Source organism: Manis pentadactyla, chromosome 3 (genome assembly GCF_030020395.1).
Source record: "Manis pentadactyla isolate mManPen7 chromosome 3, mManPen7.hap1, whole genome shotgun sequence".
Classification (NCBI taxonomy): Eukaryota; Metazoa; Chordata; class Mammalia; order Pholidota; family Manidae; genus Manis; species Manis pentadactyla.
This window is the reverse complement of record NC_080021.1, coordinates 189,497,089-189,520,418: the sequence shown is the minus strand read 5'-3', so window position 1 is coordinate 189,520,418 and position 23,330 is coordinate 189,497,089. Positions and strand designations below refer to the sequence as shown.

Here is a 23,330-nt window from a genome sequence, read left to right as displayed (position 1 = left end):
AACCTGAATGGCTAACTTGTTTATGTACAGCTACTCAACCACATAACACTTACAGGCTGAAAAATCAAATAATAATGAAGTTCTCCTTATTCCCAAAATATTAGCAAAAAGTAGAAAGTCACATAATACCAAAACTTGGCCGGGATGTGAAGAAATGGGAACCCTTGTGCCCTGCTGCTAAGACTGTGGATGGTCCGGCCACTTTACCAGAAATTAGTGAAACTGAATATGAACATACCCCACAATAAAAAGGATAAAATAAAATACAATGCTTTTGAGGAATGCAAAGAACAAGGACGAAGAGATTAAATCATGGGAGAAAATGTGACAGATACAAAATTGGCAAATGAAAAGAACACACAGATAATCAGGTGTTCTAGAGGGGAGACAAGAATATATATGAATATTATATCAAATATTGTAATGTGTTTACATATATGTTTTTTTCTGAGTTGAAAGGCTTGTGTGTATAGATTGAAGGACTCCCTTCATCCCAGATAAAATCAGGAGTGCTCCACCAAGACCTCTCTTGGCAAATTTTTTGAATTCTAAGAAGAAAGAAATTCTTTAGGTGTCCATGCAGAGAAAACCAGAAACTACAAATGAAAAAAACAGAAACACTCAAATTAGTCCTAGATTTCTCCTCTGCATCACTATTCAAAGGGAAAAAGTGGTAGCCTTGGAATTTATACCCAGTTAAATTCTACTATGTGTCAAGGCAACAGAAGGTTATCCTTAGCAAGTTTTCAATGACTTGCCCTTCTAAAGAATATTAAAAGATAGTACAACACGTTAAGACAAGAAGCAAGATTAATATATACAGAATGTAGAGGAGTGGATATGTAGTCTGAGTACCAAAGGGAAAAAAAGGAAACAAAAATGAAGCATTAAAAAAAGAGTAAGACGGCTAACAAAATGATAAATAAAAGACCAAGTGTTATTCAATAAGCATGATGTTTTAAAATTTATGTGCTCTTTGCAAGAAATACACTTTAAAACAATCTTAATAGAATACAAATAAAAGGATCAGAGCTATCACAGGCAAATGTAAGCAAACATTAAGGGTTTCAATGTTAGTATCGAACAAGATATAAGTCAAAAAGCAATACTGTTACAAATGGGTTTATGTTACTTAGACTAATATTTTAATCCTTAATTCATGTAATGATTGCCTATTAAATGCCTGCTATTTGCATTAGGCAAGGGTATATGTTTCCTGAAAAGTAAAGATATAACTGTAATGAACACATATGCTTAAAACAATGTAAGTTCAAAACATGCAAAGCAAAACATGTTGAAATGCATGGAGAAATTGTCAGAGACAATAGAGAAAAATTTAACAAACCTCTCAGCCTTTCGTAGAGCAAGTAAACAAATACAAAATATGTGATAATATAGTTAGAGTATATCTCTTACACATAAGAAGTCTGAAAAAGAATTTTATAGCTTACAACTTGAGACTGATTCACTTTTTTAGCCACCATGAAACTTTTACAGAACTTGAATGTATGAGGCCACAAAAAATTGCAATAAATTCCAAAAGCAGGCACTGTACACAGTAAATGCTCAAAAGAATGCAGGGAAACTAGAAATGGTAACAAAACTATAAAATAAATTTAAAAGTACTCTGTGAAATCCTTATTTAGGAATCAACTCAGAGCCTCAATTACAGTCTGTTTAGAAATTAACTTGGGACCATCCTCTGCCACGGCCGGGCTAGGGACTGCTTTCTGCTGCTGGGGTGCTTTGTCCGGAGGCTGAGCCTTAGGCTTGGCCTCCTTTGGTACACAGCACCCAATTCCCAGATGCCTATGGGAAGGAGCTCTTTGACAGGCCAACAAGCACCACTTTGCACTTAACCTGGCCCTGTTAAGGGTGCCCCATTGCCAAAGGCTCCTTTGGGCTGGGTTACTGCGAGCCTCTGGAACCACCTTATTCTGCACCAGCTTTTACTACCAGGCTCCGAGTAGAGACCCGAGTGCCCAGACTTTGGTCCTTATGGGAGGGAGCCTGCTTTTTGTGGGCTGGCTTAATTTGGCTCTTTCAACTTTGCTGTGTTTAATTTCTGGGCACTTTTTAGAGAGTTGGGGCAGGGAAGGAATTAAAAGAGAAAGGCAAACAAAGAAGGAAAAAAAAAAGAAGAAATGAACTTGGTTCTGTGAAATAATGCAGGAGAGCCCAGAAAGATTGGGTCTTCCAGTTAGGGTCCTAATGCAGTAAGCCTGATGTTCCCATCAGGCTCAGGGATCAAAAGGCCTGGCAAGCCCATAGGAGGCAAGTGGGTAGCCATCAGGGGGAGAAAGAGCACTGCTGATAGAGTCCTTTAGACCTGGATTCTAGTCCTGCTTCCATCTCTTATTGTCTATGATGGACATCTTGATATCTCTCCATTTCAGGACCTCAATCTGCTGTCCAACACTAGAGGTGCTGAACCTTATCAGTGGTTCTCAACCCTCATTTTATCATAATTATGAGGGTATCATAATCACCTAGGAAATTTTAAATAATACTGATGCCTGGGCTCTAGGCCCAGAGATTCTGCTTCAGTTAGTCTGGAATGGGACCAAGTCATAAATATGTTTCAAAATCTCCCCAAGTAATTGCAATGCAGCCAGTGTAGAGAATCCCAGAGCTAGATGATTTCTCAGATTCCTCCAGTTCTGAAGTTCAGCAGTGCTACTAGGCACCTGCAGTCTTTGCCCATGGAAGAAAGTTTTAGGAGGCCAAAGCTAGAGGAACAGTGATGCAAAGCAATCTAATCAAAGTGAGCATTATCTCAAATGGTGCAGAAAATGTCAGTGCCAGTTAATATTTTGCACCCAACATGATTTAGACCCAGGCATATATTGTACTCCAAGCCTGTTGTAAACACAATGGGCCATTTATTCACTGAACAGTAACCACTGTAATTACCTACAGGGCAAACATATGAGGTTGTTCAAGCTATAATTAATTGTAGACCTGGAACTAACAGGACAATAACGATAAAGTATCAACCAGAGTGTGATTCAGAAATCACATCAGAAAACCAATATTTTCTAAATTGTATTAGATAAGCATTTTTGGGGTGTGATGGCACATATGCCATCCCAGGTCCTGAAATAGTTGCTCCCTCACTTTTCTAATACCTCTTTCTTACACTGGTAACCATGGGAGGCTTGCAATGTTGTTTAATCTTGAGACAAGAATCATGGACCCTTGGTTTGAGGGGACTGTGGAGAGCTTCTATTTCTTGTGCTCACTACAAACCCAAATATCACCTGAGGGCAGGGGTGCTTGTTTGGGTCTCTGTGAATCTGATGGAAGCCATGGATCCTCTTTTCAGAAAAATGTGTGTGTCTATAAGCACACACAAGCTTTTTCATACAGTTTTTGAGGCATTCACAACACCTTGAAGCCCCTGTGTGTTCTCACTGGGTCATTGTCCAGCTTCCATTTGCATGCCTGCAGACACAGAGATCTCACTACTTCCAACAGCAGGCCTTCCTTTGCTGGGCAACTCTGAGAGTAAGTGCTCCTCTATGTGTCCAGCTGAGATTGTCCTCTGTGTAGGTTCTTCCCATTAGTCCTTTCTCTACCCAGAATTGTGTTTAACAGTTACTCTATCCTTGACCTTTCCCAGTCATTGTATGATGTCTCTCTGTGGTGATCTTGAAAATTGCTTCCTATATGTACGCTAGCTCCAGGTGACAGCAGATGGGATGTGTGTGTTCAGCTCCAGCAAATGGGGTCTGTTGAGCCCTGAGTGGATGCAGGAGATCCAGGGGTCCTGGGTAGAGGCTGTCCATCCTCAGAGCCAGACCGGGAAAAGGGGCAAGGTCTCCACTGCCCCACTCTGCTGCAGACTTCAGGGGAAGGAAGGGGTGCTTACTCAGTGAGGGAGCGACAGTGCAGCACCTTCAGCGAGGGCCCAAGGTACCAGGACGGTGTTTCTCTGAATGCTGAAATAGGACAGCATGAAGTATCACATCCAGAGCTGCTGCTGGGGCAACAAGGGCTCAGGCAGCACGTGCTGGCAGCAAGGTAAGCTTGCTTTGGCCACACCCTCCCCTGATGGCAGATTTAAGTGAAACAAAAAAGGAAGGAAAGAAGGCAAGAAGGGAGGGAGGGAGGAAGAGAATGGAGGGAAGGAGGGAGAGGGAATGTCAGACGGACTAGAAGCAACCATGAAGGAATTTTTTTTAATCTTGGAGAGGGAAAGACCTTTCTAAATTTGACACAAAACCTGAAGACATAAAAGGAAAAAAATGCTAAATTCAACCACATTAAAAAAAAAAACTTCTATATAGCAAAAGACACTATGAGAAACATCAAAAAATAAGTAAAAACTAGGGGAAAAATTAGCAACTTACATCACCATGTGCTAATTTCCTTAATACACAAGATCACTTCCATCAACTGATAAAAAGACTAAGAATCAAATTCGAAAATAGGCAAAAGATTTGAACAGTTTCCAGAAAGAAACTACAAATTGCTCTTAAACATAAGAAGAGATACTCAACCTCGCTCATAATCAGGTAAATGCAAATGAGAACTACAAGATGCCATTTTTCCACCCTTGTACTGCAAAGATCAAAAGTTTGATAACCATCTTCTATAGATGAGCTGAGGGGAAAGGACAGCAGAGATCAGTGGAAATGTGACGGAAGAGGTGACATTTAAGCTGGGCCTCATAAGACAGATAATTAAAATCCAACTTAGCAACTTGGTGGCACTTAAAAGAGAAAGAAAAAATAATAAAGGCAAAGATGGACAGATCTGACTACTAAGTGTAAATTAAAATACACACAAAACGCACACAACATTGGAGTATTTGCAGCAACTCTGAGCCTGAGTTTGATGCTACACATGTAAAATATCTTTATTAAACTGAATAAGAAAAACATTCCAATAATACTCAAAAAATTAACAAAGGACATGAAAAAACAATTCCTAAAATAGAACATGCTACTCACTAACAACCACATGGAAAAAGGGTCAAATTATGCATAACCCATGAATGCAATGTGATCCAGGTTTTTCTAGAGATAAGTCATTATAAAATTAGGTAGAAAAATGTTTTATTTCCCTCTGTTGAGAAGAATCTGGTAAAATTGGCCTTCTAGTTACACCTGGCCAGTGGGTTTGTAAAAATCCTTTTTGGAAATAAGTTTCAGTCTTTAAAAGCTCATATACTTTATCTGGAAAAGTTTGTATCACAGACTGTATCCTACAGAACTAGCCTGAAATGAGGGGGAAAAAATGTTGTGCACAAAAAATCTTGTAGAACAATATGATGATACTGACAAATTAGAAACAATGTAACTGCCCCCAAATTAGAGGTAATTCCTTAAATTATGGTATGATCATTTGGAATATTATGCAGCTATTCAACTGTTTGCAAGGAGTTTTTAACAGAATTGTTAAATGCTTATTGGATAAAATTAAGTGGGGAGAAAACAGTTCCATTGTGTAGGTAGAATAGTCTCAAGAATCTTCTTTTAGAAAAAATTGCTGTGCATGGAAAAAGGACCAGAAAGAAACAGACTGTAACATTAATGGTGGTTCTTTGGGGAGGAGTAAATTATAGGTCCACTTGTTCCATTTTTGTCCTTATTTTACTTAAAAAAAAAAACGCTCTTCAGTTATGATTTATTACTTTTGCAGTAAAAGGGCTTAAAAAATATTATGCCCCTAGTGTTGGTGCCCATGTCAGACTACAGGTGTCAGTTCTGTTCGGAAGGATCCTGGGCCCCCAGCCATGAGGCGCACCAGTAAGTGTTTGTCTCTTTTGTGTTTTTCAGCTTTCCTTTGCCGCCACCACTCCTGTCCTAGCTGACAAGAAGAAATACCCTTATTTCTTTCGGACTGTCCCATCAGACAATGCGGTGAACCCAGCCATCCTCAGGCTGCTAAAGCACTACCAGTGGAGGCGAGTGGGCACGCTGACTCAAGACGTGCAGAGGTTCTCCGAGGTATGTTTGCTGAGAGGACGCCTTCTCACCTCCCTGTTACTGCTGTCATCTCCTGGCAAGGGGCAGTGTGGCTTAGTCAGGGACGGGGACTATCACAGGGCTTGTAAGCATGCTGTTAGTGGCAGGATCCAGGCTGTTTTGCCCTTAGAGCTGATCATGATAGAGCTGGTGGCTGAGGAATTCTATTACGCATGGGAGAGGTGGAAGAGTGAAACCTTCCCTGTCAGTGTGGCTTTTGGCTAAATTGTGTGGCTCATTCCCTCACTGGCCCTGTAGGTCTGCTGTCATTGCTCCTGATGCTTAGTGACCAGCAGAAGTCTCTGTGTGCTGCCAAGCCCATTTTTCCTGTGAGGAGGACTTTGGGGAGGAGCTGGTTTGGAACGAAGACGTCCATGTCACTGTGGACTGGGTGTGGCTTTTGTATTTTGTTTGTTTTAATGGCTTACAAACATACATCATATGTTTTAATTTTTGCAAAAAAAAAAAGAAAAACCTTAAAAATATGTAGTTAAAAAAATATAAGGGTTACTTTACCCAATACCCCTGAATCCTGCTTTCTCTCCCAAATGAAGCCCTGCCTTTAGTGTTCAACTGCCCAGAATTTTCTATCTGTTTTTTAAACCCAAATGATTTCATATTATATATTTTTGCTTTTTTCACTCTACAACCAATCTTAGAGATCTTGGTTGACCTCATTCGTATTAATGGGCCGTGGTGTTCTGTCAGATGGATAACTGATGATTTATTGAATGTTTACAGCTTTTTGATAACACAGCTAACAGCTTCCCACCTAGGTGTGCATCTTCATAATAGATTTCTCGAAGTGGAATTACTGGGTCATTTAAAATACTGAGGCAAACTGACCTCCAGACAGGTTGTTCTGATTTGTAGTCCTACCAAAATTCCCATTTCCACACATCCTAACTAACATAGATATTAGCAAATGTTTGAAAAGTTTTCCTGATTCAGATGAGTGCAAAATGGTCTTGTCTTTTTTCCTCCTCCTGAGAGCTCCTACTTTCTTTTCTGCTCCCCTTTGTGCTCTTGATGCCTGGAGCTTCCCAACAAGGCAAGCACTCCAGGTGTGCTTAGCAGCCCAAGAGAACAACCTGGAAGCCGCACGGAGCGGACATTTGTGAGTCAGGTGTCCAGGTGAACCTTAGCTAGAAACAGCGGGTTGGGGGAGGACCCTTCCTTCTGGCAGGTGGCAAGCTGGCAAGGAAGGTGGGGCCAGGGCAAGGCTGGGAGCCGCCAGACCTCGCTCCCCTCCAGCCCCGCACTTCCCTGTCTGAGGCTCTGCCCTGCCTCTCTCACAGGGAACAGAGGCCACTCAGTGGTTCAGCTGTGCGACCTTGGAGAAGTCACCTCATTTCTCTAAGATGTGGCTTTCTCTAAGATGTGGCTTCCTCCCCTGTAAAATGGTGACAAAAACTCTTCCCTGCAGGGTTCTTGGCAAAATGAAATGAGTTGTGGATCTGAAAGAGCTTTGTACACTGTGAAGTTCATGCACAGAGAGAGCTGTTTTGGGAGGTGGTTGAAAAGCAGCAGTGTTTGGCCCCACTGTCTGCGGGGCGCCCAAGCAAGGCAAGCTTTTCCCAGGCAGCACCACTTCATCTTCCTGCCTTGCGGTGTCTCAGTCCCTAGGGAGAGGCACAAGGCGAGCTCCTCCTCCAGTGGCAGCGACTCATTGCCAGTCACTGAGGAGGCTTGTGCTGGAAGACTGCCTTTTGCACAGCAGTGAAGAAATGTTCTGACATGAGTGCCACGCAGGTTGATGGTAAGGGTGGGAGGCCTAGTCCGGCATCCCCCTTAATGTAGGACTCTGCGGCAACTTAGAGGGGCCTGCTGTTTCCCAGTCGTCTTGGGCTGTCAGAACCTGAGGTGCCCTTGGAGACACCTCCTTCAGCCTCCTCATTGTATAGAAGGAGAAACTGAGGCCCAAAGAGGGGAAGGGGTAAAGTTCAGGGTTTCAAAGACCCTCTGAAGTCATGAGAGATTGTTCACCGAACAGTCAGAACTGAACTGAGGATCTGGATTCCCAGTCCAGACTTCCCATTGCTCTTTCCTCCCATCCTTAACTTCTTATAGTCACACGGGAACTGCACGTGACCTCAAAGCCTTGAAATACTCAAAAGCCTTCTAAGGAAGGTCAGTTATCAGCCCCAACTTGGTTGAGTGCTTTATAGATTCCCAAATTGTCTCAAAGTCAGCCTCCCTCTAGGGAGGGGTTATGGTTCCCATTTTACAGGTGAGGACACTGAGGCTTCTGGAGGGTATGTGACTTCTTGCCCAAGGGCACGTGCTGGTGAAGGACTCACCAGAGGCTGGGAGCCTGAGTCTCTGGACTCTCAGGCATTGTCTTCTCCATCACCCCATCCGCACTGAGCTTGTACTGAGTTTGGTACCACATCTCCTCCCTGCAGTGTTAGGCTCCTCAGCTGAGGTTTCAGGGCATCTCAGCAGGTAACCTCTGTTCTGAGGACAGGATGTTGCTTGGTGGTATTGCTGGCAGGGACTCCTCTCGATTTAAATCCCTCAGCCCAGCTGACTCCTCTCTGTGCCCAAGAGTTTTGGCATCTCTCCCCCAATGTCTGGGCTGCATCACTGGAGTTCAGGCCCTGGACACTGGCCAGCAGCTAACAGCTTTTCGTGAGTGCAAAGGAAACTGGATTCCTTTTATGAAACTGGTCGATAAGCAGCATTAAGCCCCTCGGTTCCAGACGGGTGCATTGGAAGGAATGTCAGAAGGAAGCACTCCTGAAGTTGGAGGGAACAGGGCTGAAACCTTCATCCCCATGAAGCTTATTACATTGGGACTGAAGGTGGGGAGAGCTGGGGGCATCCCACCTTGGGACCAGCTGCTCCTCCAGGCCCCCAGCTGCTGAGCTCAAGGCTGGTATGTGGTGCCGAGGCTGCTTGAACTTGGATCGGATGAGCTGACCTTCAGGCCCAACTTTGACAACCATGTCTGCGTAACCCCAGGCAATCCCACTTCACCCTGTTGTCTCAGGTGTGTCAGATCTAGAGCTGCTGCTGGAACAAACAAGGGTCCCTGGGGAACATCAGTGTCTGAAAAGATGGAGCTTCAACCCTCTCTCTCTGGATCAAAGATTTAGATGAGATGAGAGAAGAAGGAAGGATTTGGTGCCACACTGACTGATCTCTGGGCCCAGCTTTGCTAAGCAATGACTGTGCGGCCCCAAGCAACTCACTGCAACTCAGTGAGATCCCTGGGGTAACCACACAGGCCTTGGGAGATGACAGAGCTAGATGAAGAAACATAAATGAAAGACCTCTTTACATGGACATTCTCTGCTCCACTAATTCCTGGGGCAAACTATAGGCATGTAAAAATAATCTTATGGCCTATGTGTGCTAATGTCTGTGTTGGGCACAGGCTTTGTGCTGTGAAGATGAGTGAGGAACAGGCATGGCCTCAGGGTCAGTGGGTGTCAGGCCCCCTTGGTTGGGTTCTCGACTCTGGCTGCTCATTAGAATCAACAGGGGAATTTTTTTTAACACAAAATAATATTTAAATTCCTAAGTATTTCCACCTTTTAATAGCTTTATTGAGATATAATTTATATACCAAACACTTCATCCACTAATGTACACTTCGCTTATTTTAGTTAATTTATGTGGCTGTTCAACCAGGACCACAGTCCCGTGTTAGAACACTCCTATTCCTCTAGAACGTACCTCACTCTCATGTGCAGCCAGTCCCACGCCCAGCCCCAGGTTCTTTTGCTTGCTCCGAAGTTTTGCCATTTCTGGAAATTTCATATAAGTAGAGTTCATATAACTCTTTACATAGCATGTGCTTTCCTGTGTCTGGGCTTCTTTCATTTAGCACAATGTTTTTAAGGTTCATCCGTGGAGCATGAATCAGTAGGGTGTTTCTTTATACAGCTGAGTAGTATTCACCTCTATGGGTAGGGCACATTTTAGAATCACATGGAGAGCTTTTAAAATCCTGATGCCCAGGCCCCCTTCCCTCAGAACACCTGCATTAGATGACCCCAGCATTAGAGGAGTTCAAACTCGCCAGGTCATTTCCGTGTGCTGCCCAAGGCTGGCATGCTGTTCTCAACCAGCTCAGTCAGGAATTGAGGGTGGAAACAGCGCCCTCTTGTGATGGGAGCCCTTGCTCTTGGAGCAGCCCCAGCCAGCATTGTAGCCTGACTGCCCTCAGCAGGCCTGGTGACTGAGGTCAGGGTGGAGAAGATGGTGGCCTCGACCCAGCCCTGGGGCTCCATCAGGTAGAAGGCAAAGGTGGGGACAGGTGATGAAAACTGAGGGTAATGCAGAAAGGGTGGTCATGGGGACCACATGGAGAAGGATAGGCAGGCAGATGGCCCATAGGCTTGGAGGACGTGGATTTCTGGAAGTCTCTGAGAAGCTTGAGGGTGTGGGGATAAGAGAGCTGGAAGGACAGGAGGCTATGATCTGAGCTGGGAGGGATATGGGGATGGAGGGACCAGGCCCTGGCTGTGTGTAAAAGCTAAAGCAGTGTAAGTAGAGGTCACTGACATTAGGGATTCCAAGGAAGTGAGAGGCCAGAGGGCTGAGTGACATCCATGTGGGCACTGCAGGCACAGGATGCAGACGGGGCTTGGGGTGGACATAAAGGCTGTGAGAAGGATGCCTGGGAGGACCGGCAGACAGCTACAGGGGCATATGGCCTCCAGCTCCAGCTCCCGGTCCTGCAGTCTACTAATCCAGCTTCACCAAGTTACTCTCTTAGTTCCCAGTCCCATGACGCGACTAACCAGCAAAGTGCCCTTGGAGAAATCACTCAGCTCTCTAGGCCTGTTTCCTCTAAGATAAGGTTGTTGGGCCATTTGACCTCTAAGATCTCTCCTAGCTCGGAGAACGTGTGATAAGGGCTTAGGAGATGTGCCCATCAACCCTGACCCTGCTGCCCCCTAGGATGTGGCTTAGCCTCTTTGTGCCTTAGTTTCCTCATTCTGAAAATAGGGGCAATGATGGTACCTAACTCTTAGGGGATCGTGAACATTAAATATGTTTCAATTAAATTTAAAGGGCTAAGGGAATTGCTGGCTCATAATAAGCACCATGCAAGGGGTAGCAATTATTTTCATTGTCGTCTAGAATCTGGTTCCTCAGCAGGTGGCTGGCCCCTTCAGGAGCCCGGCTGAGTGGCTAGGTTTTGCTGCCACAAGCATCCCCCTCTCCTCCCTCCCAGCAGGCTCAGAGGGGCCCTGCTGAGTTGCTGGTCCTTAGTGATCTTGGGGCTGCTGGGGCTGACCTTTCTAGCTGAGAGACCTCCCCCAAGTGTCAGGATCCACCAAGGCCCTTGATCTGTCCAAGACAGAAAGGGCACCATCTGTGAAGCTTCCTCTTGAGAGCGTCTGCCCGTGCAGCCCACCACAGCCCTGCCTGGACCTTTGAAGCCTTCCCTGCTTGCCCAGGTACCATCTGGCCCACCAAAGGGGGCTCTGGTCACCTCTTCTAAAGCCACTGATTACGGAGCGGTTGCCTGGGGGACACCCCTGCAGTGGAGGACAGCGGACCTCGTGCTGGCATCTAACCCAGGAGCCAACCTTATCAAGTCACCAGGCTTGCCTGCTTCTCTGAGCAGGAATGAGCTGCTCTGTGTGCTGGAGAGACACTTCATGGTCCCCTGAGGCCTCCTTCTCTGTGTCACCTCCAGTCACTTCGCCTTTAGTCTAGCCACACCTCCATGCAGGCCTCTCTGCAGGAACACCCACCCCCACAACCTGGCTCAACCTCCCTCCCCAGGCCGGATCAGGTGTGCTGCCTCTGTGCTCTCTCCCCCTGGGCTGTGCATACCAGCTCTTTGCACAGTGCTGTGCCTTACACCATTGGTTCCCTCATCCATCACCCACCACCACTGGACTGGAGAGCCTCTGTGTACAAGAGCCACCCTGACCTCTGTCCCCTCACCCTGCATGCTACCTGACATTTGTGTATTCACTAAGAATTTCAGTAGATGAATCTCTATCCATTAGCCAGATTCTTAGGGGCAAATGCAATGATTTTTCCCTCTGCTGCCCTTAGTCTGTTTGCATCTGGACTGGAGAGATGGCTGTGAAGGGGTGCAGAGAAATCCCACCCCTATCTGGGACTGGGACCACTGAGAAGGGAGGAGCTGGCAAAGTCAGCAGGTTGCTCTCCCACAGAACTCAGAGCAGGCCATTCTGTCATTTCTAAACTGGGTCTTTTTTTGGATGTGACATTGCTTGTTGGTGGGGATTCTTCTAGAGATAGTGGAACATTCTGGGCCAGCCACTGGAAGCAATGGTGATGAGGGGCCTGCAATGTGGCCACTTCTGGGCAGCCTGGGTGTTGGGCATTGGGGTTGCACACACTGTAGTTTGTGTCTGAGTTTTTCTTGGCTTTGTCATCCTGGGATGTTCATTCTGAGGAGTCAACACTTCAGAATCCTTTCTTACCCAACCTCTAGAGCAATGCTCTTCAAAATATGATCCTGGGCCAGCAGCGTTAGCTAGGAACTTGTTAGAAAAGCAAATTGAAAGGCTCCACCCCAGACGCACTTCTGGAGTGGGCCCAGCACGCTGGAGTTTGCAGCCCCCTGTATTGGAGGATTGGGCAGCCTTCAGCTGAGGGTGCTGGGCTCCTAGGCCTGCTTCGTTGGAGACAAGGGCCGGGCATGCCAGAGGGCTGAGCCATCTCAGCCTCTGTTCTTGGCTTCCTTCTGGGCTGCAGGCTCACCTGGGCACATATCCACACATCTTCCATCATTAGGAGGCAGACAGATCAGATTCTAATCCTAATGGTCCTAGTGCCCCATCCTGTGCCCCAATTTTTGTCTGAAAAACTTGCTAATGCTTTTGGGTGATTGGCCATCTGCCCCTAGGTGAGAAACATCCTCTTCTTCTCTGTGCTCTTACCTCCAGCTCTGGGAGAGAGCCAGCCTGCAGGCCAGCCAGCAGGGACTGCCTCATATCCATGCAGCCCACACCAGGGCAGCTCTTTGTGGCACCATCTTTGACATTTGGGAGGGGTGGTATGTATATGTGATAGGATTTTTGTATGATTTTAATAATTGTATATTTATGTTATTGCATACCAGGAAGAAAAAAGATTACTAGTCCATCAAAATTACACTTCATTGATGTTCTTGTTTAGGATGGAATAGTGGGGCCGGGGGGCTATGGGACGGCGGTGCAGCACCAGGGCTCATGCGGGGCCTGGGTCAGTGCCACAGTCTGCTCACCAAGGCTGTGACCTTAGCTAAATACATCCTTCACCCAGGCTGCATGGATCCTGGAACACGGGGGTGAGCAAGGGGCCAGAGGAGGCCTATCAGGTCTCTTGGGGGGGTCTGGCCATCATAATGACCTCAGAGCCCTCACCAGGGATGCTTCCTGGGGCCTCTGCATAGCCTCTGGGCTGGTTCCCAGAGCACGACTCCAGCCCTGTAAAGCAGCTACTGCAGCAAGACCCATGGGGTAGGAAAATGTAATCATAACATCACTTATGGGGCCTACTGTGTGCAGGGAATAGCATTCAGTCACCCAGCATGGTACTGTTTCTATTGGGTAAAACAGACTCAGGAAAGGAATAAGTCACTTTGCATAAGGTGGCAGGTGTAGGTGTGACCCCAGGTTTGTGCCTGCTTGTGGAGAGAAGGCGGCCACTGGACTGGGCCAGTATCCCCCTAACTCCGCCATCACAGAAGCAAGGAGGTGGATATATAGACCAACCAACCATGTCTCAAGGGGAGCTGCTGGGATTCCCCGTGAGATTCTGCATCTAAGTTTTATTATTTTCCCAGATCCCAAATCCCGGAGCCCAGCATTGTCTCTCCACACCTGCTCCTCCCGAAGTGTCCCAGGATCTTGGCCATCTCATCGTGTGCAGGTCCCTAAAGCTATTCTGGTTCCTTCTGGCTGCAGTTTCCCCCCAGGCCCATCTGCCAGACTTGGGGAGTGCCAAGTGGGCGAAAGAGTGCAGTTGGAAGGTGTGTGGAACCTTCGGGAAACAGCAAATAGTCTGTTGGGGCTGGGTTGCACAGCGTGCAGGGCCAGAAGTCAGGGGATGACTGCGAGGAAAGAGGAGGGGTAAAGGCCCTGCCTGTCACTCCTCGGCTTTACCCGTCAGGAATAGGGAGCCGCAGAAGGCTTTTTAAATAGGTGTGAGCAATCCTGAGGGCAGATTGGGACGACTGGACCAGAACCTGGGATTCCAGCCAGGAGGTTCCTGCAGCAATTCAAAAGAAAAATAATAAGATTGTAGTTACTTTCTTACATGAACATTTCAAGTTCTCTTTGTTTTTATTTTTTGCTTCTTTATTTAAAAATACAAATATATTGTTTTCTAACCACAATGTTGATATGTATTGAATGCAGAAAACACAGAAGAGAAAAAAGGAAAATTAAAAATCAGCCATAACCTGCCCACTAAAAGGTCATTGATAACATGTATAGGCATATGGCTTTACAGTTTTTTCAATGCGTATGTGAACGTGTTTAAACGAATACGTGTGTGGTGTTACTATAGAAACAGCTTCTTGAACTTGGTAACCTAGTGGGGATGTTTTCCCAGGCCAGCAGATATTTCCCTCCCCCTGGGTTGTAATGGCCCGTTGACTCTGGGCCTGGTGACCCCGTGAACTGTTCCCACCTTTGCCACAGCCCTTGCTGATGTGCTGATGTGTTTTGAGCCGTTTCCCTCCAGTGTTGTTTATTCTACAACATGTTCCCTTTCTCCCAGTATTCCAATAGTTCTGCAAATTCTCTGTCCACTGATGTTCTTCTTAGTTGTTTTCCAAAACTGTTAGAGATTTTTTTTCTTAAAAAAGGCTTTGCCATTTTGAGGAATTTGGAGGGGACAGGAGGCAGATGTATATTCTCTGTTGGTGTTCTTTCCAATAGCTGTTGAAAAAAATTCTACCCTATGGATATGCCATAATTACTCAAGAAAGTTCCCATTATTGAACAGGAGATAATTGCCAATTTTTTCTGATTTAAAACAATGCAGTAAACTCATACTTGTGTTTTGTTGAACATCTCTTGATTATTTTCCATGGATAGATTCCTAGAAATAGTGTGTGCACATTTTGGAGCCTTTTGTACATGCTGCCAACTTGTCCTCCCGAAAGATCGTACCAATTTAGAGCTGCATAGCAATATATGAGAGCACTCTTTGCCAAAATTATATATTATTCTTTGTTGATCCTTGGCAATTGCTATTTTAATTTGCATTTCTTTGATTACTACTTAGATTTCATTTCTTTTTGACTAGGAATCTTTCTCATTTCTGTTTCTCCTTTTGTAAATTGGCTGTTCTTTTTATTGGCACATTTTCCTATCCAGTGTTTTCTTACTGATTTATAAGAGCTTTTGATAAACTAAGGATATCATTCCTTTGTCACCTTTGTTGCCGATATCACCCCATGTTTCATGTGACGTTCCATTTTGTTTTTTATGCAATTTGATAATACTGAAAGTTTTAATACTTGATACAGTCAAAAATATCAAGACCATTTTTTTCACTTCTAATTGTATGCTTGACATGCTCTTCCCAGCCCAAGAATTTTTATAAATATTCATCTACATTTTCTTCTAGGACTTTTATTACTTCATTTTTAAATTTATCTGGAATATCAGCATACACCCTAAAATACCAAACCTTTCTTTCTTCTGCCCCTAGAGTCACTCAATAATTCTCCCAGCATTTAGTATCTTTTCCTGGCTCATTTAAAATGTCTGTGCTAAATTTTTTTTTTTTTAATATTTTTTATTGAAGGGTAGTTGACGCACAGTATTACATTACATTAGTTTCAAGTGTACAACACAGTGGTAGAACATTTATATACATAATTCTAGGTACCAGCTATCACCCTACCAAGCTGTTACAATATCTTGACTATATTCCTTATGCTATACATTACATCCCAGTTACTTATTTATTTTACTATTGGAAGTCTGTCCTTTTTTTTTTTTTTGTGAGGGCATCTCTCATATTTATTGATCAAATGGTTGTTAATGACAATAAAATTCTGTATAGGGGAGTCAATGCTCAATGCACAATCATTAATCCACCCCAAGCCTAATTTTCGTCAGTCTCCAATCTTCTGAGGCATAACAAACAAGTTCTTACATGTAGAACAAATTCTTACATAATGAATAAGTTACATAGTGAACAGTACAAGGGCAGTCATCACAGAAACTTTCGGTTTTGCTCATGCATTATGAACTCTGAACAGTCGGTTCAAATATGAATACTCATTTGGTTTTTATACTTGATTTATATGTGGATACCACATTTCTCTCTTTATTATTATTATTTTTAATAAAATGCTGAAGTGGTAGGTAGATACAAGATAAAGGTAGAAAACATAATTTAGTGTTGTAAGAGAGCAAATGTAGATGATCAGGTGTGTGCCTGTAGACTATGTGTTAATCCAAGCTAGACCAGGGCAATAAAACATCCACGTATGCAGAAGATTTCTCTCAGAACAGGGGGGGTGAGGTTCTAAGCCTCACCTCTGTTGATCCCCAATTTCTCACCTGATGGCCCCCCTGCGACTGTGCCTGTCTTAGGTTGTTCCTCCCTTGAGGAATCTTACCCGTCTCTGGCTAACCAGTCATCTTCCGGGGCCATACAGGGAAATGTGAAGTTGGTAAGTGAGAGGGAAGCCTTATTGTTTGAAAAGGTAAGCTTTTTACTTCTTTGCATATTTATGCCCTGTGGCTTCTATGCCCAGCATTTGTCTTGAGGTATCTTTACCACTTGGAAGAATTATGATACTCGGTAAATTTGTCTGTGCTAAATTTGATTGTTAGAAAATAATATACTACATTTTTATATATACTTAAACCAGTTTTATATAATAGGAATATAATGCAAACCACATATGTGATTTTAAATTTTCTAGTAGACACATTTAAAAAGTAAAATAATTTTAATGATTTATTATTTAATTAATTATTTAATGAAATACATCCAAATATTATTATTCAACATGGGACACTACCACTTCCAGTGCTCAGTAACCACTTATGACTAGTGACTACCATACCAGACAGTGTAGCTTTAGACTATTCCTGAGTTTAAAAATTTCATTCCACTGATCTGTCTATTCTGGAATTGGCATCCCAGTGTTTTAAATAGTATTCCTTTATAATATAATTCAATATGCAATCCTCCTTTCTTTTTTAATGATGTCTTTATAGTCACCAATTTAATTTTCATTAAGTTCCAAAAATGCAGATAGCTGTTTTATTTAAATTTCAGTAACTCTAGAATTAATTTGGGAGACATTTGACATCAGTATAATACTTAATCTAATCTATCCGTTCATGAACATGGAACATCTCTCCATTCAAACTTTCTTGTTGGGTCCTCAGTAAAGTTTTGTCATTTTCTTCATATAGATCCTTTCCATTTCATGTTAAGTTTATTTTCAAGTGTTCTACATTTATTATTGCCTTGGGGAATGGTATTGATTTCCTTGACATTTTTTAAATGGTTACTGCTGGGATATAGGAAAGCTATTGATCAGTATAATATGCATTTTGACTGGCCATATTGAATTCTTATTATAGCTAGTAGTTTTCCTCTCTTAATTCCTCTGGGTGTTCTAGGTAGAAAACAATACCATTTGGAGCAAGAGTAAATCTGCTTTCTGTTTTCAGCATTAGAGCATCTTTATCTTCATGATTTTTTCATTGAGGCAGTACATCACAATGGTTAGAAGAGAATTATTGCCTGAGTTCTAGCTAATTTTGACTCAGCTATTTACCAGCCGTGTGACCTTGGGCAAATTATTTAAGTTTTCCATGTCCCTGATCATGAGGACAAACTCATATTACCTCAGGTATGAGTATTAACAGTGCCCAAAGAAGCACCCAATATATAGAGTTATATTTAAATATAATAATAATAGTGGATGTTCCTGTCTTGTTCTAGACTTCAATGAAAATGTTATTTGTAAGGTATGGTGTCTGTTAGAAGAATAGATATTCCTCATCATGGTAAGGGATGTTTTATTTTTATTTATTCAGTGTTTGATATGCATAAAAAATCATGTGTCTTTTTAGAATCAGCATCAATTGCTATGCACTTTTTCTTTGCCTTTTTAGTGTGACAAATTAGTCATTAATTTCCTTGTGTTCATTCTGTAATGTATTTATTCATTTAACACATATTTACTGAGTGCCTGGCAGGTGTTGAGCACCATTCTAGGTACAGTGGAGACATCAGTGAATGAAACAAAGTCCCTATCCTCAAGGACCTTGCATTCTAGTGTGGAGACAAGTGATAAAAAAAAAACTACAATAAGCAAACAAATGCATAATATGTCAAGTAATAAGTGCTAGGCAGAAAAATGAAGTAGGGTAAGAGGGTAGGATATGCCATGTGTGGTGGGATGAGGTCAGGCTTCAAAGGTAAGGTGACATTTGAACAGACACCTGGAGGCGATAAGGGACAAATCACAGGATATCTGGAAGAAGAGAGTTGCAGATAGAGAGAACAGCATGTGAGAAGGTCCTGATGTAGGAGTGATTCCAGTGGTGCTGGAGCCACATCAGAGAGACCATTATGGCTGGAACAGTGGGGATGGGGTGGAGTGGAGCAGGTGTGTACGTGTGTGTGTGCATGTGCATGTGTGTGCGTGCATGCTGGGGATTGTAATTTCCAGCCTTTACAAGACATTTATGAGGACTTTCACTTATACTTTGAGTCAGTTGAAAAGCTACTGGAGAGTATTATTATTATTTTGTTTTTTATTGAGAAAAATTTCACATAACAAAGTTCACCATTTTAAAGTATACACTTAGGTGGACTTCGGTATGTACACCATGATGTACAACCATAACCACTATCTAATTCCAGAACGTTTTTTATCAACCCCCCCAAAATCCCATATCCATTAGCAGTCACTCATTTCTCACTCCCTCCAACCCCTGACAGCTACAAATCCACTTTCTGTACCTATGGATTTGCCTCTAACAGATATTTCATAAACATGGAATCATAGGGGCTGGAGGTAAGGGAAATGGGTCAAAGTGGTCAAAAGGTATAAACTTCTAGAAGATAAATGAGTTCTGGGGATGTAATGTACAGCATGTTAGCAATAGTTAACAATACCATATTGTACATTTGGAAGTTGGTAAAGACAGTAGATCTTAAAAGTTGGCATCACAAGAAAATAAATTGTAACTGTGAGTGATGGATGTTAACTAAACTTATTGTGGTGATCATTTCACATTTACAGTATATACATATATCAAACCATTATGCTGTACACCTGAAACTTATTCAATGTTACAGGTCAATCAAATTTCAATAAAACTAGGAAAAAAGGAAGCATAAAATATGTGGTATTTTGTAGCTAGCTCATTTGTATATGTTGTTTGGAGAAATGCCTATTCAAATTCTTTATCTTTAATTAGGTTATCTTTTTGCTATGAAGTTATAAGAGGTCTTTATACATTTTGGATACTAGACCCTTCCTTGTCAGGCATGTGATTTGCAAATATTTTCTCCCATTCTGTGGGTTGTCTTTGCACTTTCCTAATGACGTTCTTTTCACAAATGTTTTTAATTTTGGTGAAATGAATTGAAGTCCAGTTTACCTGTTTATGGTTTTTTCCTTTTTCTGCTTGTGCTTTTGATGCCATACTTAGGGAAACCACTGTCCAATCTAAGGTCATGAAGATGTAAATCCATGTTTCCTTCTAAGAATTTTATAGTTTTAGTCTTACATTTAGGTCTTTGGTCCATTTTGAATTAGTTTTGTATAGGTATAGGTAAGGGTCCAACTTCATTCTTTTGTGTGACACTGTTATCCCAGCACTATTTGTTGAAGAGACTAGTTTTTTTCCCATTAAGTGGTTTTGGCACCCTTATTGAAAATCAACTAACCATAGAAGTATGGATTTATTTCTGGACTGTGGAAAAACTACAGTTTTCCAAAAGAAGGATTTGATCTCTTACATTTTAAAAGGATCACCCTGGCTGCTGAGTGGAAGGTGGTGACTCGGACTAGATGATGGAAACCAATAAGATTCTGGGTACTTTTTTACAGTAGAGCTGACAATGCAGATTTCTTGATGGAATGTATGTGTGATGTGAAAAAGACTAAGGCATCAAAGATGGCACTAGCTAAGCAACTGGACAGAATAAGTTATTTTATTAACTTGAGGAGGAATGCAGAGGAGCGAGTGTAAGAGAGGGAAATCAACAGCTTAGATAGTCCTGTTGGATGTCCAGTTGGACGTGTTGACTAGACAGGTGGATAAATGGATCTGGCATTCACATTTACATTGAACCATATTAGCATTCCCAAAACAAACTTTTCTTTCTTATGCTGTATTATTCTTTTAATCAATTCAATTATCTAGTTTTTTTTCTGCAAGTACATGTGATAATAGTTTATATTTTACTCTGTACCATCTTTAATCGGATTTAGTTGTCAGACTTATTCTAGTTTTACAGTGTGAACTGGGTTTTCCATCTTTTCAGGTACCCTGGAATATTTTATAAAATATACAAATTAGCTGCTCCTTAAAAATAAAAATGAGTCTATGAAACCAGCCAAGATTTTGCATCTCCCACCCTGCCCTTTTTACAAGTTATCTTTGTGGCTTCTTGATCACTTTTGGTTCCTATTTCTTGTGTGAATTTTAGTAACTTTTATCTTCCAGAGAATAGTCAATTCCCTTGGGATTTTTTCAAATTTATTAGTATATATTTGAGTACAACTTTTTAAAATTTTTCTGTTTTTCATTGAATGCTCTTTTTCATTACAGATCTGTTTCCCCATGTCTTTCCTTGATTAAACTAGCTAGTTTGCTTCTTTGCTGATGTAACTGATATTAATGTCTAAAATACAGCATGCAAGAAAATGGTCACATTTCTTATTTTTCCAAATTAAATTAAACCTGGATCAAACACTTCACCTCTCTAATTTACCAGGGTTAGCATCTCCCTCTCTAAGCATCACTCTCCTCCAAAATGGCCAATAACCCTAGTGATCTTTCCATCACCAAGCTGTGGGAGCCTGCATTCTGTAGCCCTTGTAGCCTGCCGGCACTTGGTGGTGCTGTTGACACTGATGGGACTGGTTACTACCATGGATCCAGGTCCCTGGACACACTTCGAGACATTCCCAAGTTCGTCACTAGGTTCCCAAGTTGCCACTTTCTGCAAACAGCTTTTTCACTTCCACATGGAGCCATTGCCAGAATGCATGAATACTTCACTGGGAGTAAATGTGATCGTTTTCTTCCCAAGCATGGAGAAACTCTGATGGCTTTTTCTTCTCTGATAGCCACATCCCCAAGAGTCAGAGAGGGTTTCTTTTAGAACTCTACCTCTAAATGGTCCATTTTGCCGTGGAGTAGAGCTCATTGTCCATAAAACAGACACCTTGGGTGCTTCTAGGGGATCCACTTGCCTCCCCTTTAAAGATTACTCCTCTTCCCAGAGACAGATGACTCTTCTAGATTTTTCTTTCACTAAAGAACATTTAGCAAAAAACACAAGTTAAATCTTCAGTGAAACATCCCATTATCTCATTTTGAAGCCCAGAGAACCAGCACTTCGATTTTTATTGGCTCAGCTTCTATTTACCTACTTTCTAATTTATTTGCTTCTGCTTGAGGATAATACCTTCCTCCTTTATTTATGTTTGTTTTGCCATTCTTTTCTATTCTCTGGATTTGCATACTTATTTTTACTCTTTTTTTGGTTGCTATCAAATATATTTAAGCCAATTGATTTGTCTTTGATTACAGCTTTGGTCAAATCCCATGCTTTTAGCTAAATAATATGGCATCCTCAAAATAATAAGACGATTTTATAATTGCATTTGTAGTTTAAAATATTAGGCTCCTTCTGCTCTGTATTCTGAGTCAACATCTCAACATTGTCCTCCACCACATCCATTGGTTTTGTACAATTAAATTCTGCCATTTACTGCTTCAAATGCTTCTTAAAATTCTCACCTTATTCATTTCCTATCATGATTATCTTAACTCTGCTAGTTTTCTTTTAGTTTCAGTTTCTTTTATTGCATATTCCATTTCTTACATGTTAGAGACCACGTTTTCCTTAACCTCCTTGAAGTACAAACCAGACACTACAATTTACTTCTAAATTTAGTTCCTATGATGAACCTTTGTAGAGATGATGTTCTTCCTCTGTGTGCATTCCTCATTTGCTCCCTTTATGTTTCAGAAAGTTTTCCTAAGTTCCCTGTACATTTTAGGTATTCCCTGACCTGATATTTGCTGATAGGATGGGTCAGTCATCCTGGGGTCGCCTCACTGTTTTATCTAGATGCTATTAAATTCTTCTCCCTGATATATATTAATCTGGAAGACTGGATGAGGAGTTTCCACATTGCCAGCCAAGGACAAGCAGCCTGAGGGGTTTGGCAGGGGGTGGGGGGTTGGGTGAGCATTCTGGGCTGTGGGCATTTCTCTTCTCATTGGTTGGCGCAGCTGCTCCAGATGTGTACTGCTCCTCCTGGCCTCTCCTTTGTGCTCCTGCCTGCTGTGTGTGAGCAATGCCCGGGCCAATCATGGGAAAACCAGGCTTGGATAGGCTTTGCTTGTTCTTGGATCTCATGGCCCGGTCACTCCCGAAGGCTGTCGGGCTGCACACGAGAGGTGGGCTCCCTGTGGTAGGCTCTGCACCCCTCTGTGGCCCAGTCTCTCCTTGCACTCATGCACCTGCCCTCAGAGGCTTTGGGGTCGGTCCCATGAGCGCACCTGCCTTCCCTGCAGCACCACGCTGCTTTCCCAGGAAGGAGAGCTTATGAGTCAACCTCCAGTCTGGTACCACTGGCACCGTACCTAGCAGAAATTCCTCAAAGTTGGTGGCATATTGATGGCACTCTTTCCTATCTTCCAATGCTGAAGCAGATTCCTTCCTATTTTTATACTGCCTTGGCCCTCTCTCTCACTTTCAGAAGGAGGTAGCTTAGGTGGGAGTTGGACATCTGCGCTCAGCATTGCCGTCTTCCCCAAAAGTTTCATAGTTAACATTGTTACCCATACTTTGTTCTTTGGCATATGGATATATGACGCTTCCTGAACATTCCCTTTATGATAGGGCCCCCTTTTACATTCCTCATACATACCACCTATTATATCTGGTTTTATCCTTTCTCCTGGGTAGTTTTCCTCCTGCTCTCAAACTTCAGTTCAGCATCCTCCTGATCAGATGGGTGAGTCTCCCACCGAACCCGGTGTTGCCAGTCATGGGAATGCGAGTGCCACCCCTTGCCAGGGACTCATCATCTGGCAGATGAGCCACATCCTGGCCGTCAGCAATATTAATGGAGTTTCCCCACATCCTCCTTTATCAAAGTTATGACCTTCAAATGGAAACACAAAAGAAACTGTCCCCTCT

The 23,330-nt window shown here is 42.8% G+C and overlaps 1 protein-coding gene across 1 annotated transcript in view; it reads left to right on the top strand.

The window, feature by feature from the left end:
- GABBR2 (gamma-aminobutyric acid type B receptor subunit 2) overlaps positions 1–23,330 on the top strand; it is a 338,133-nt gene that overhangs the window by 142,073 nt on the left and 172,730 nt on the right. The window contains exon 3 of the mRNA XM_036888312.2: positions 5,784–5,954. Within this exon, the coding sequence (XP_036744207.1) occupies positions 5,784–5,954 (171 nt within the window). The remainder of the gene's footprint in view (positions 1–5,783; positions 5,955–23,330) is intronic.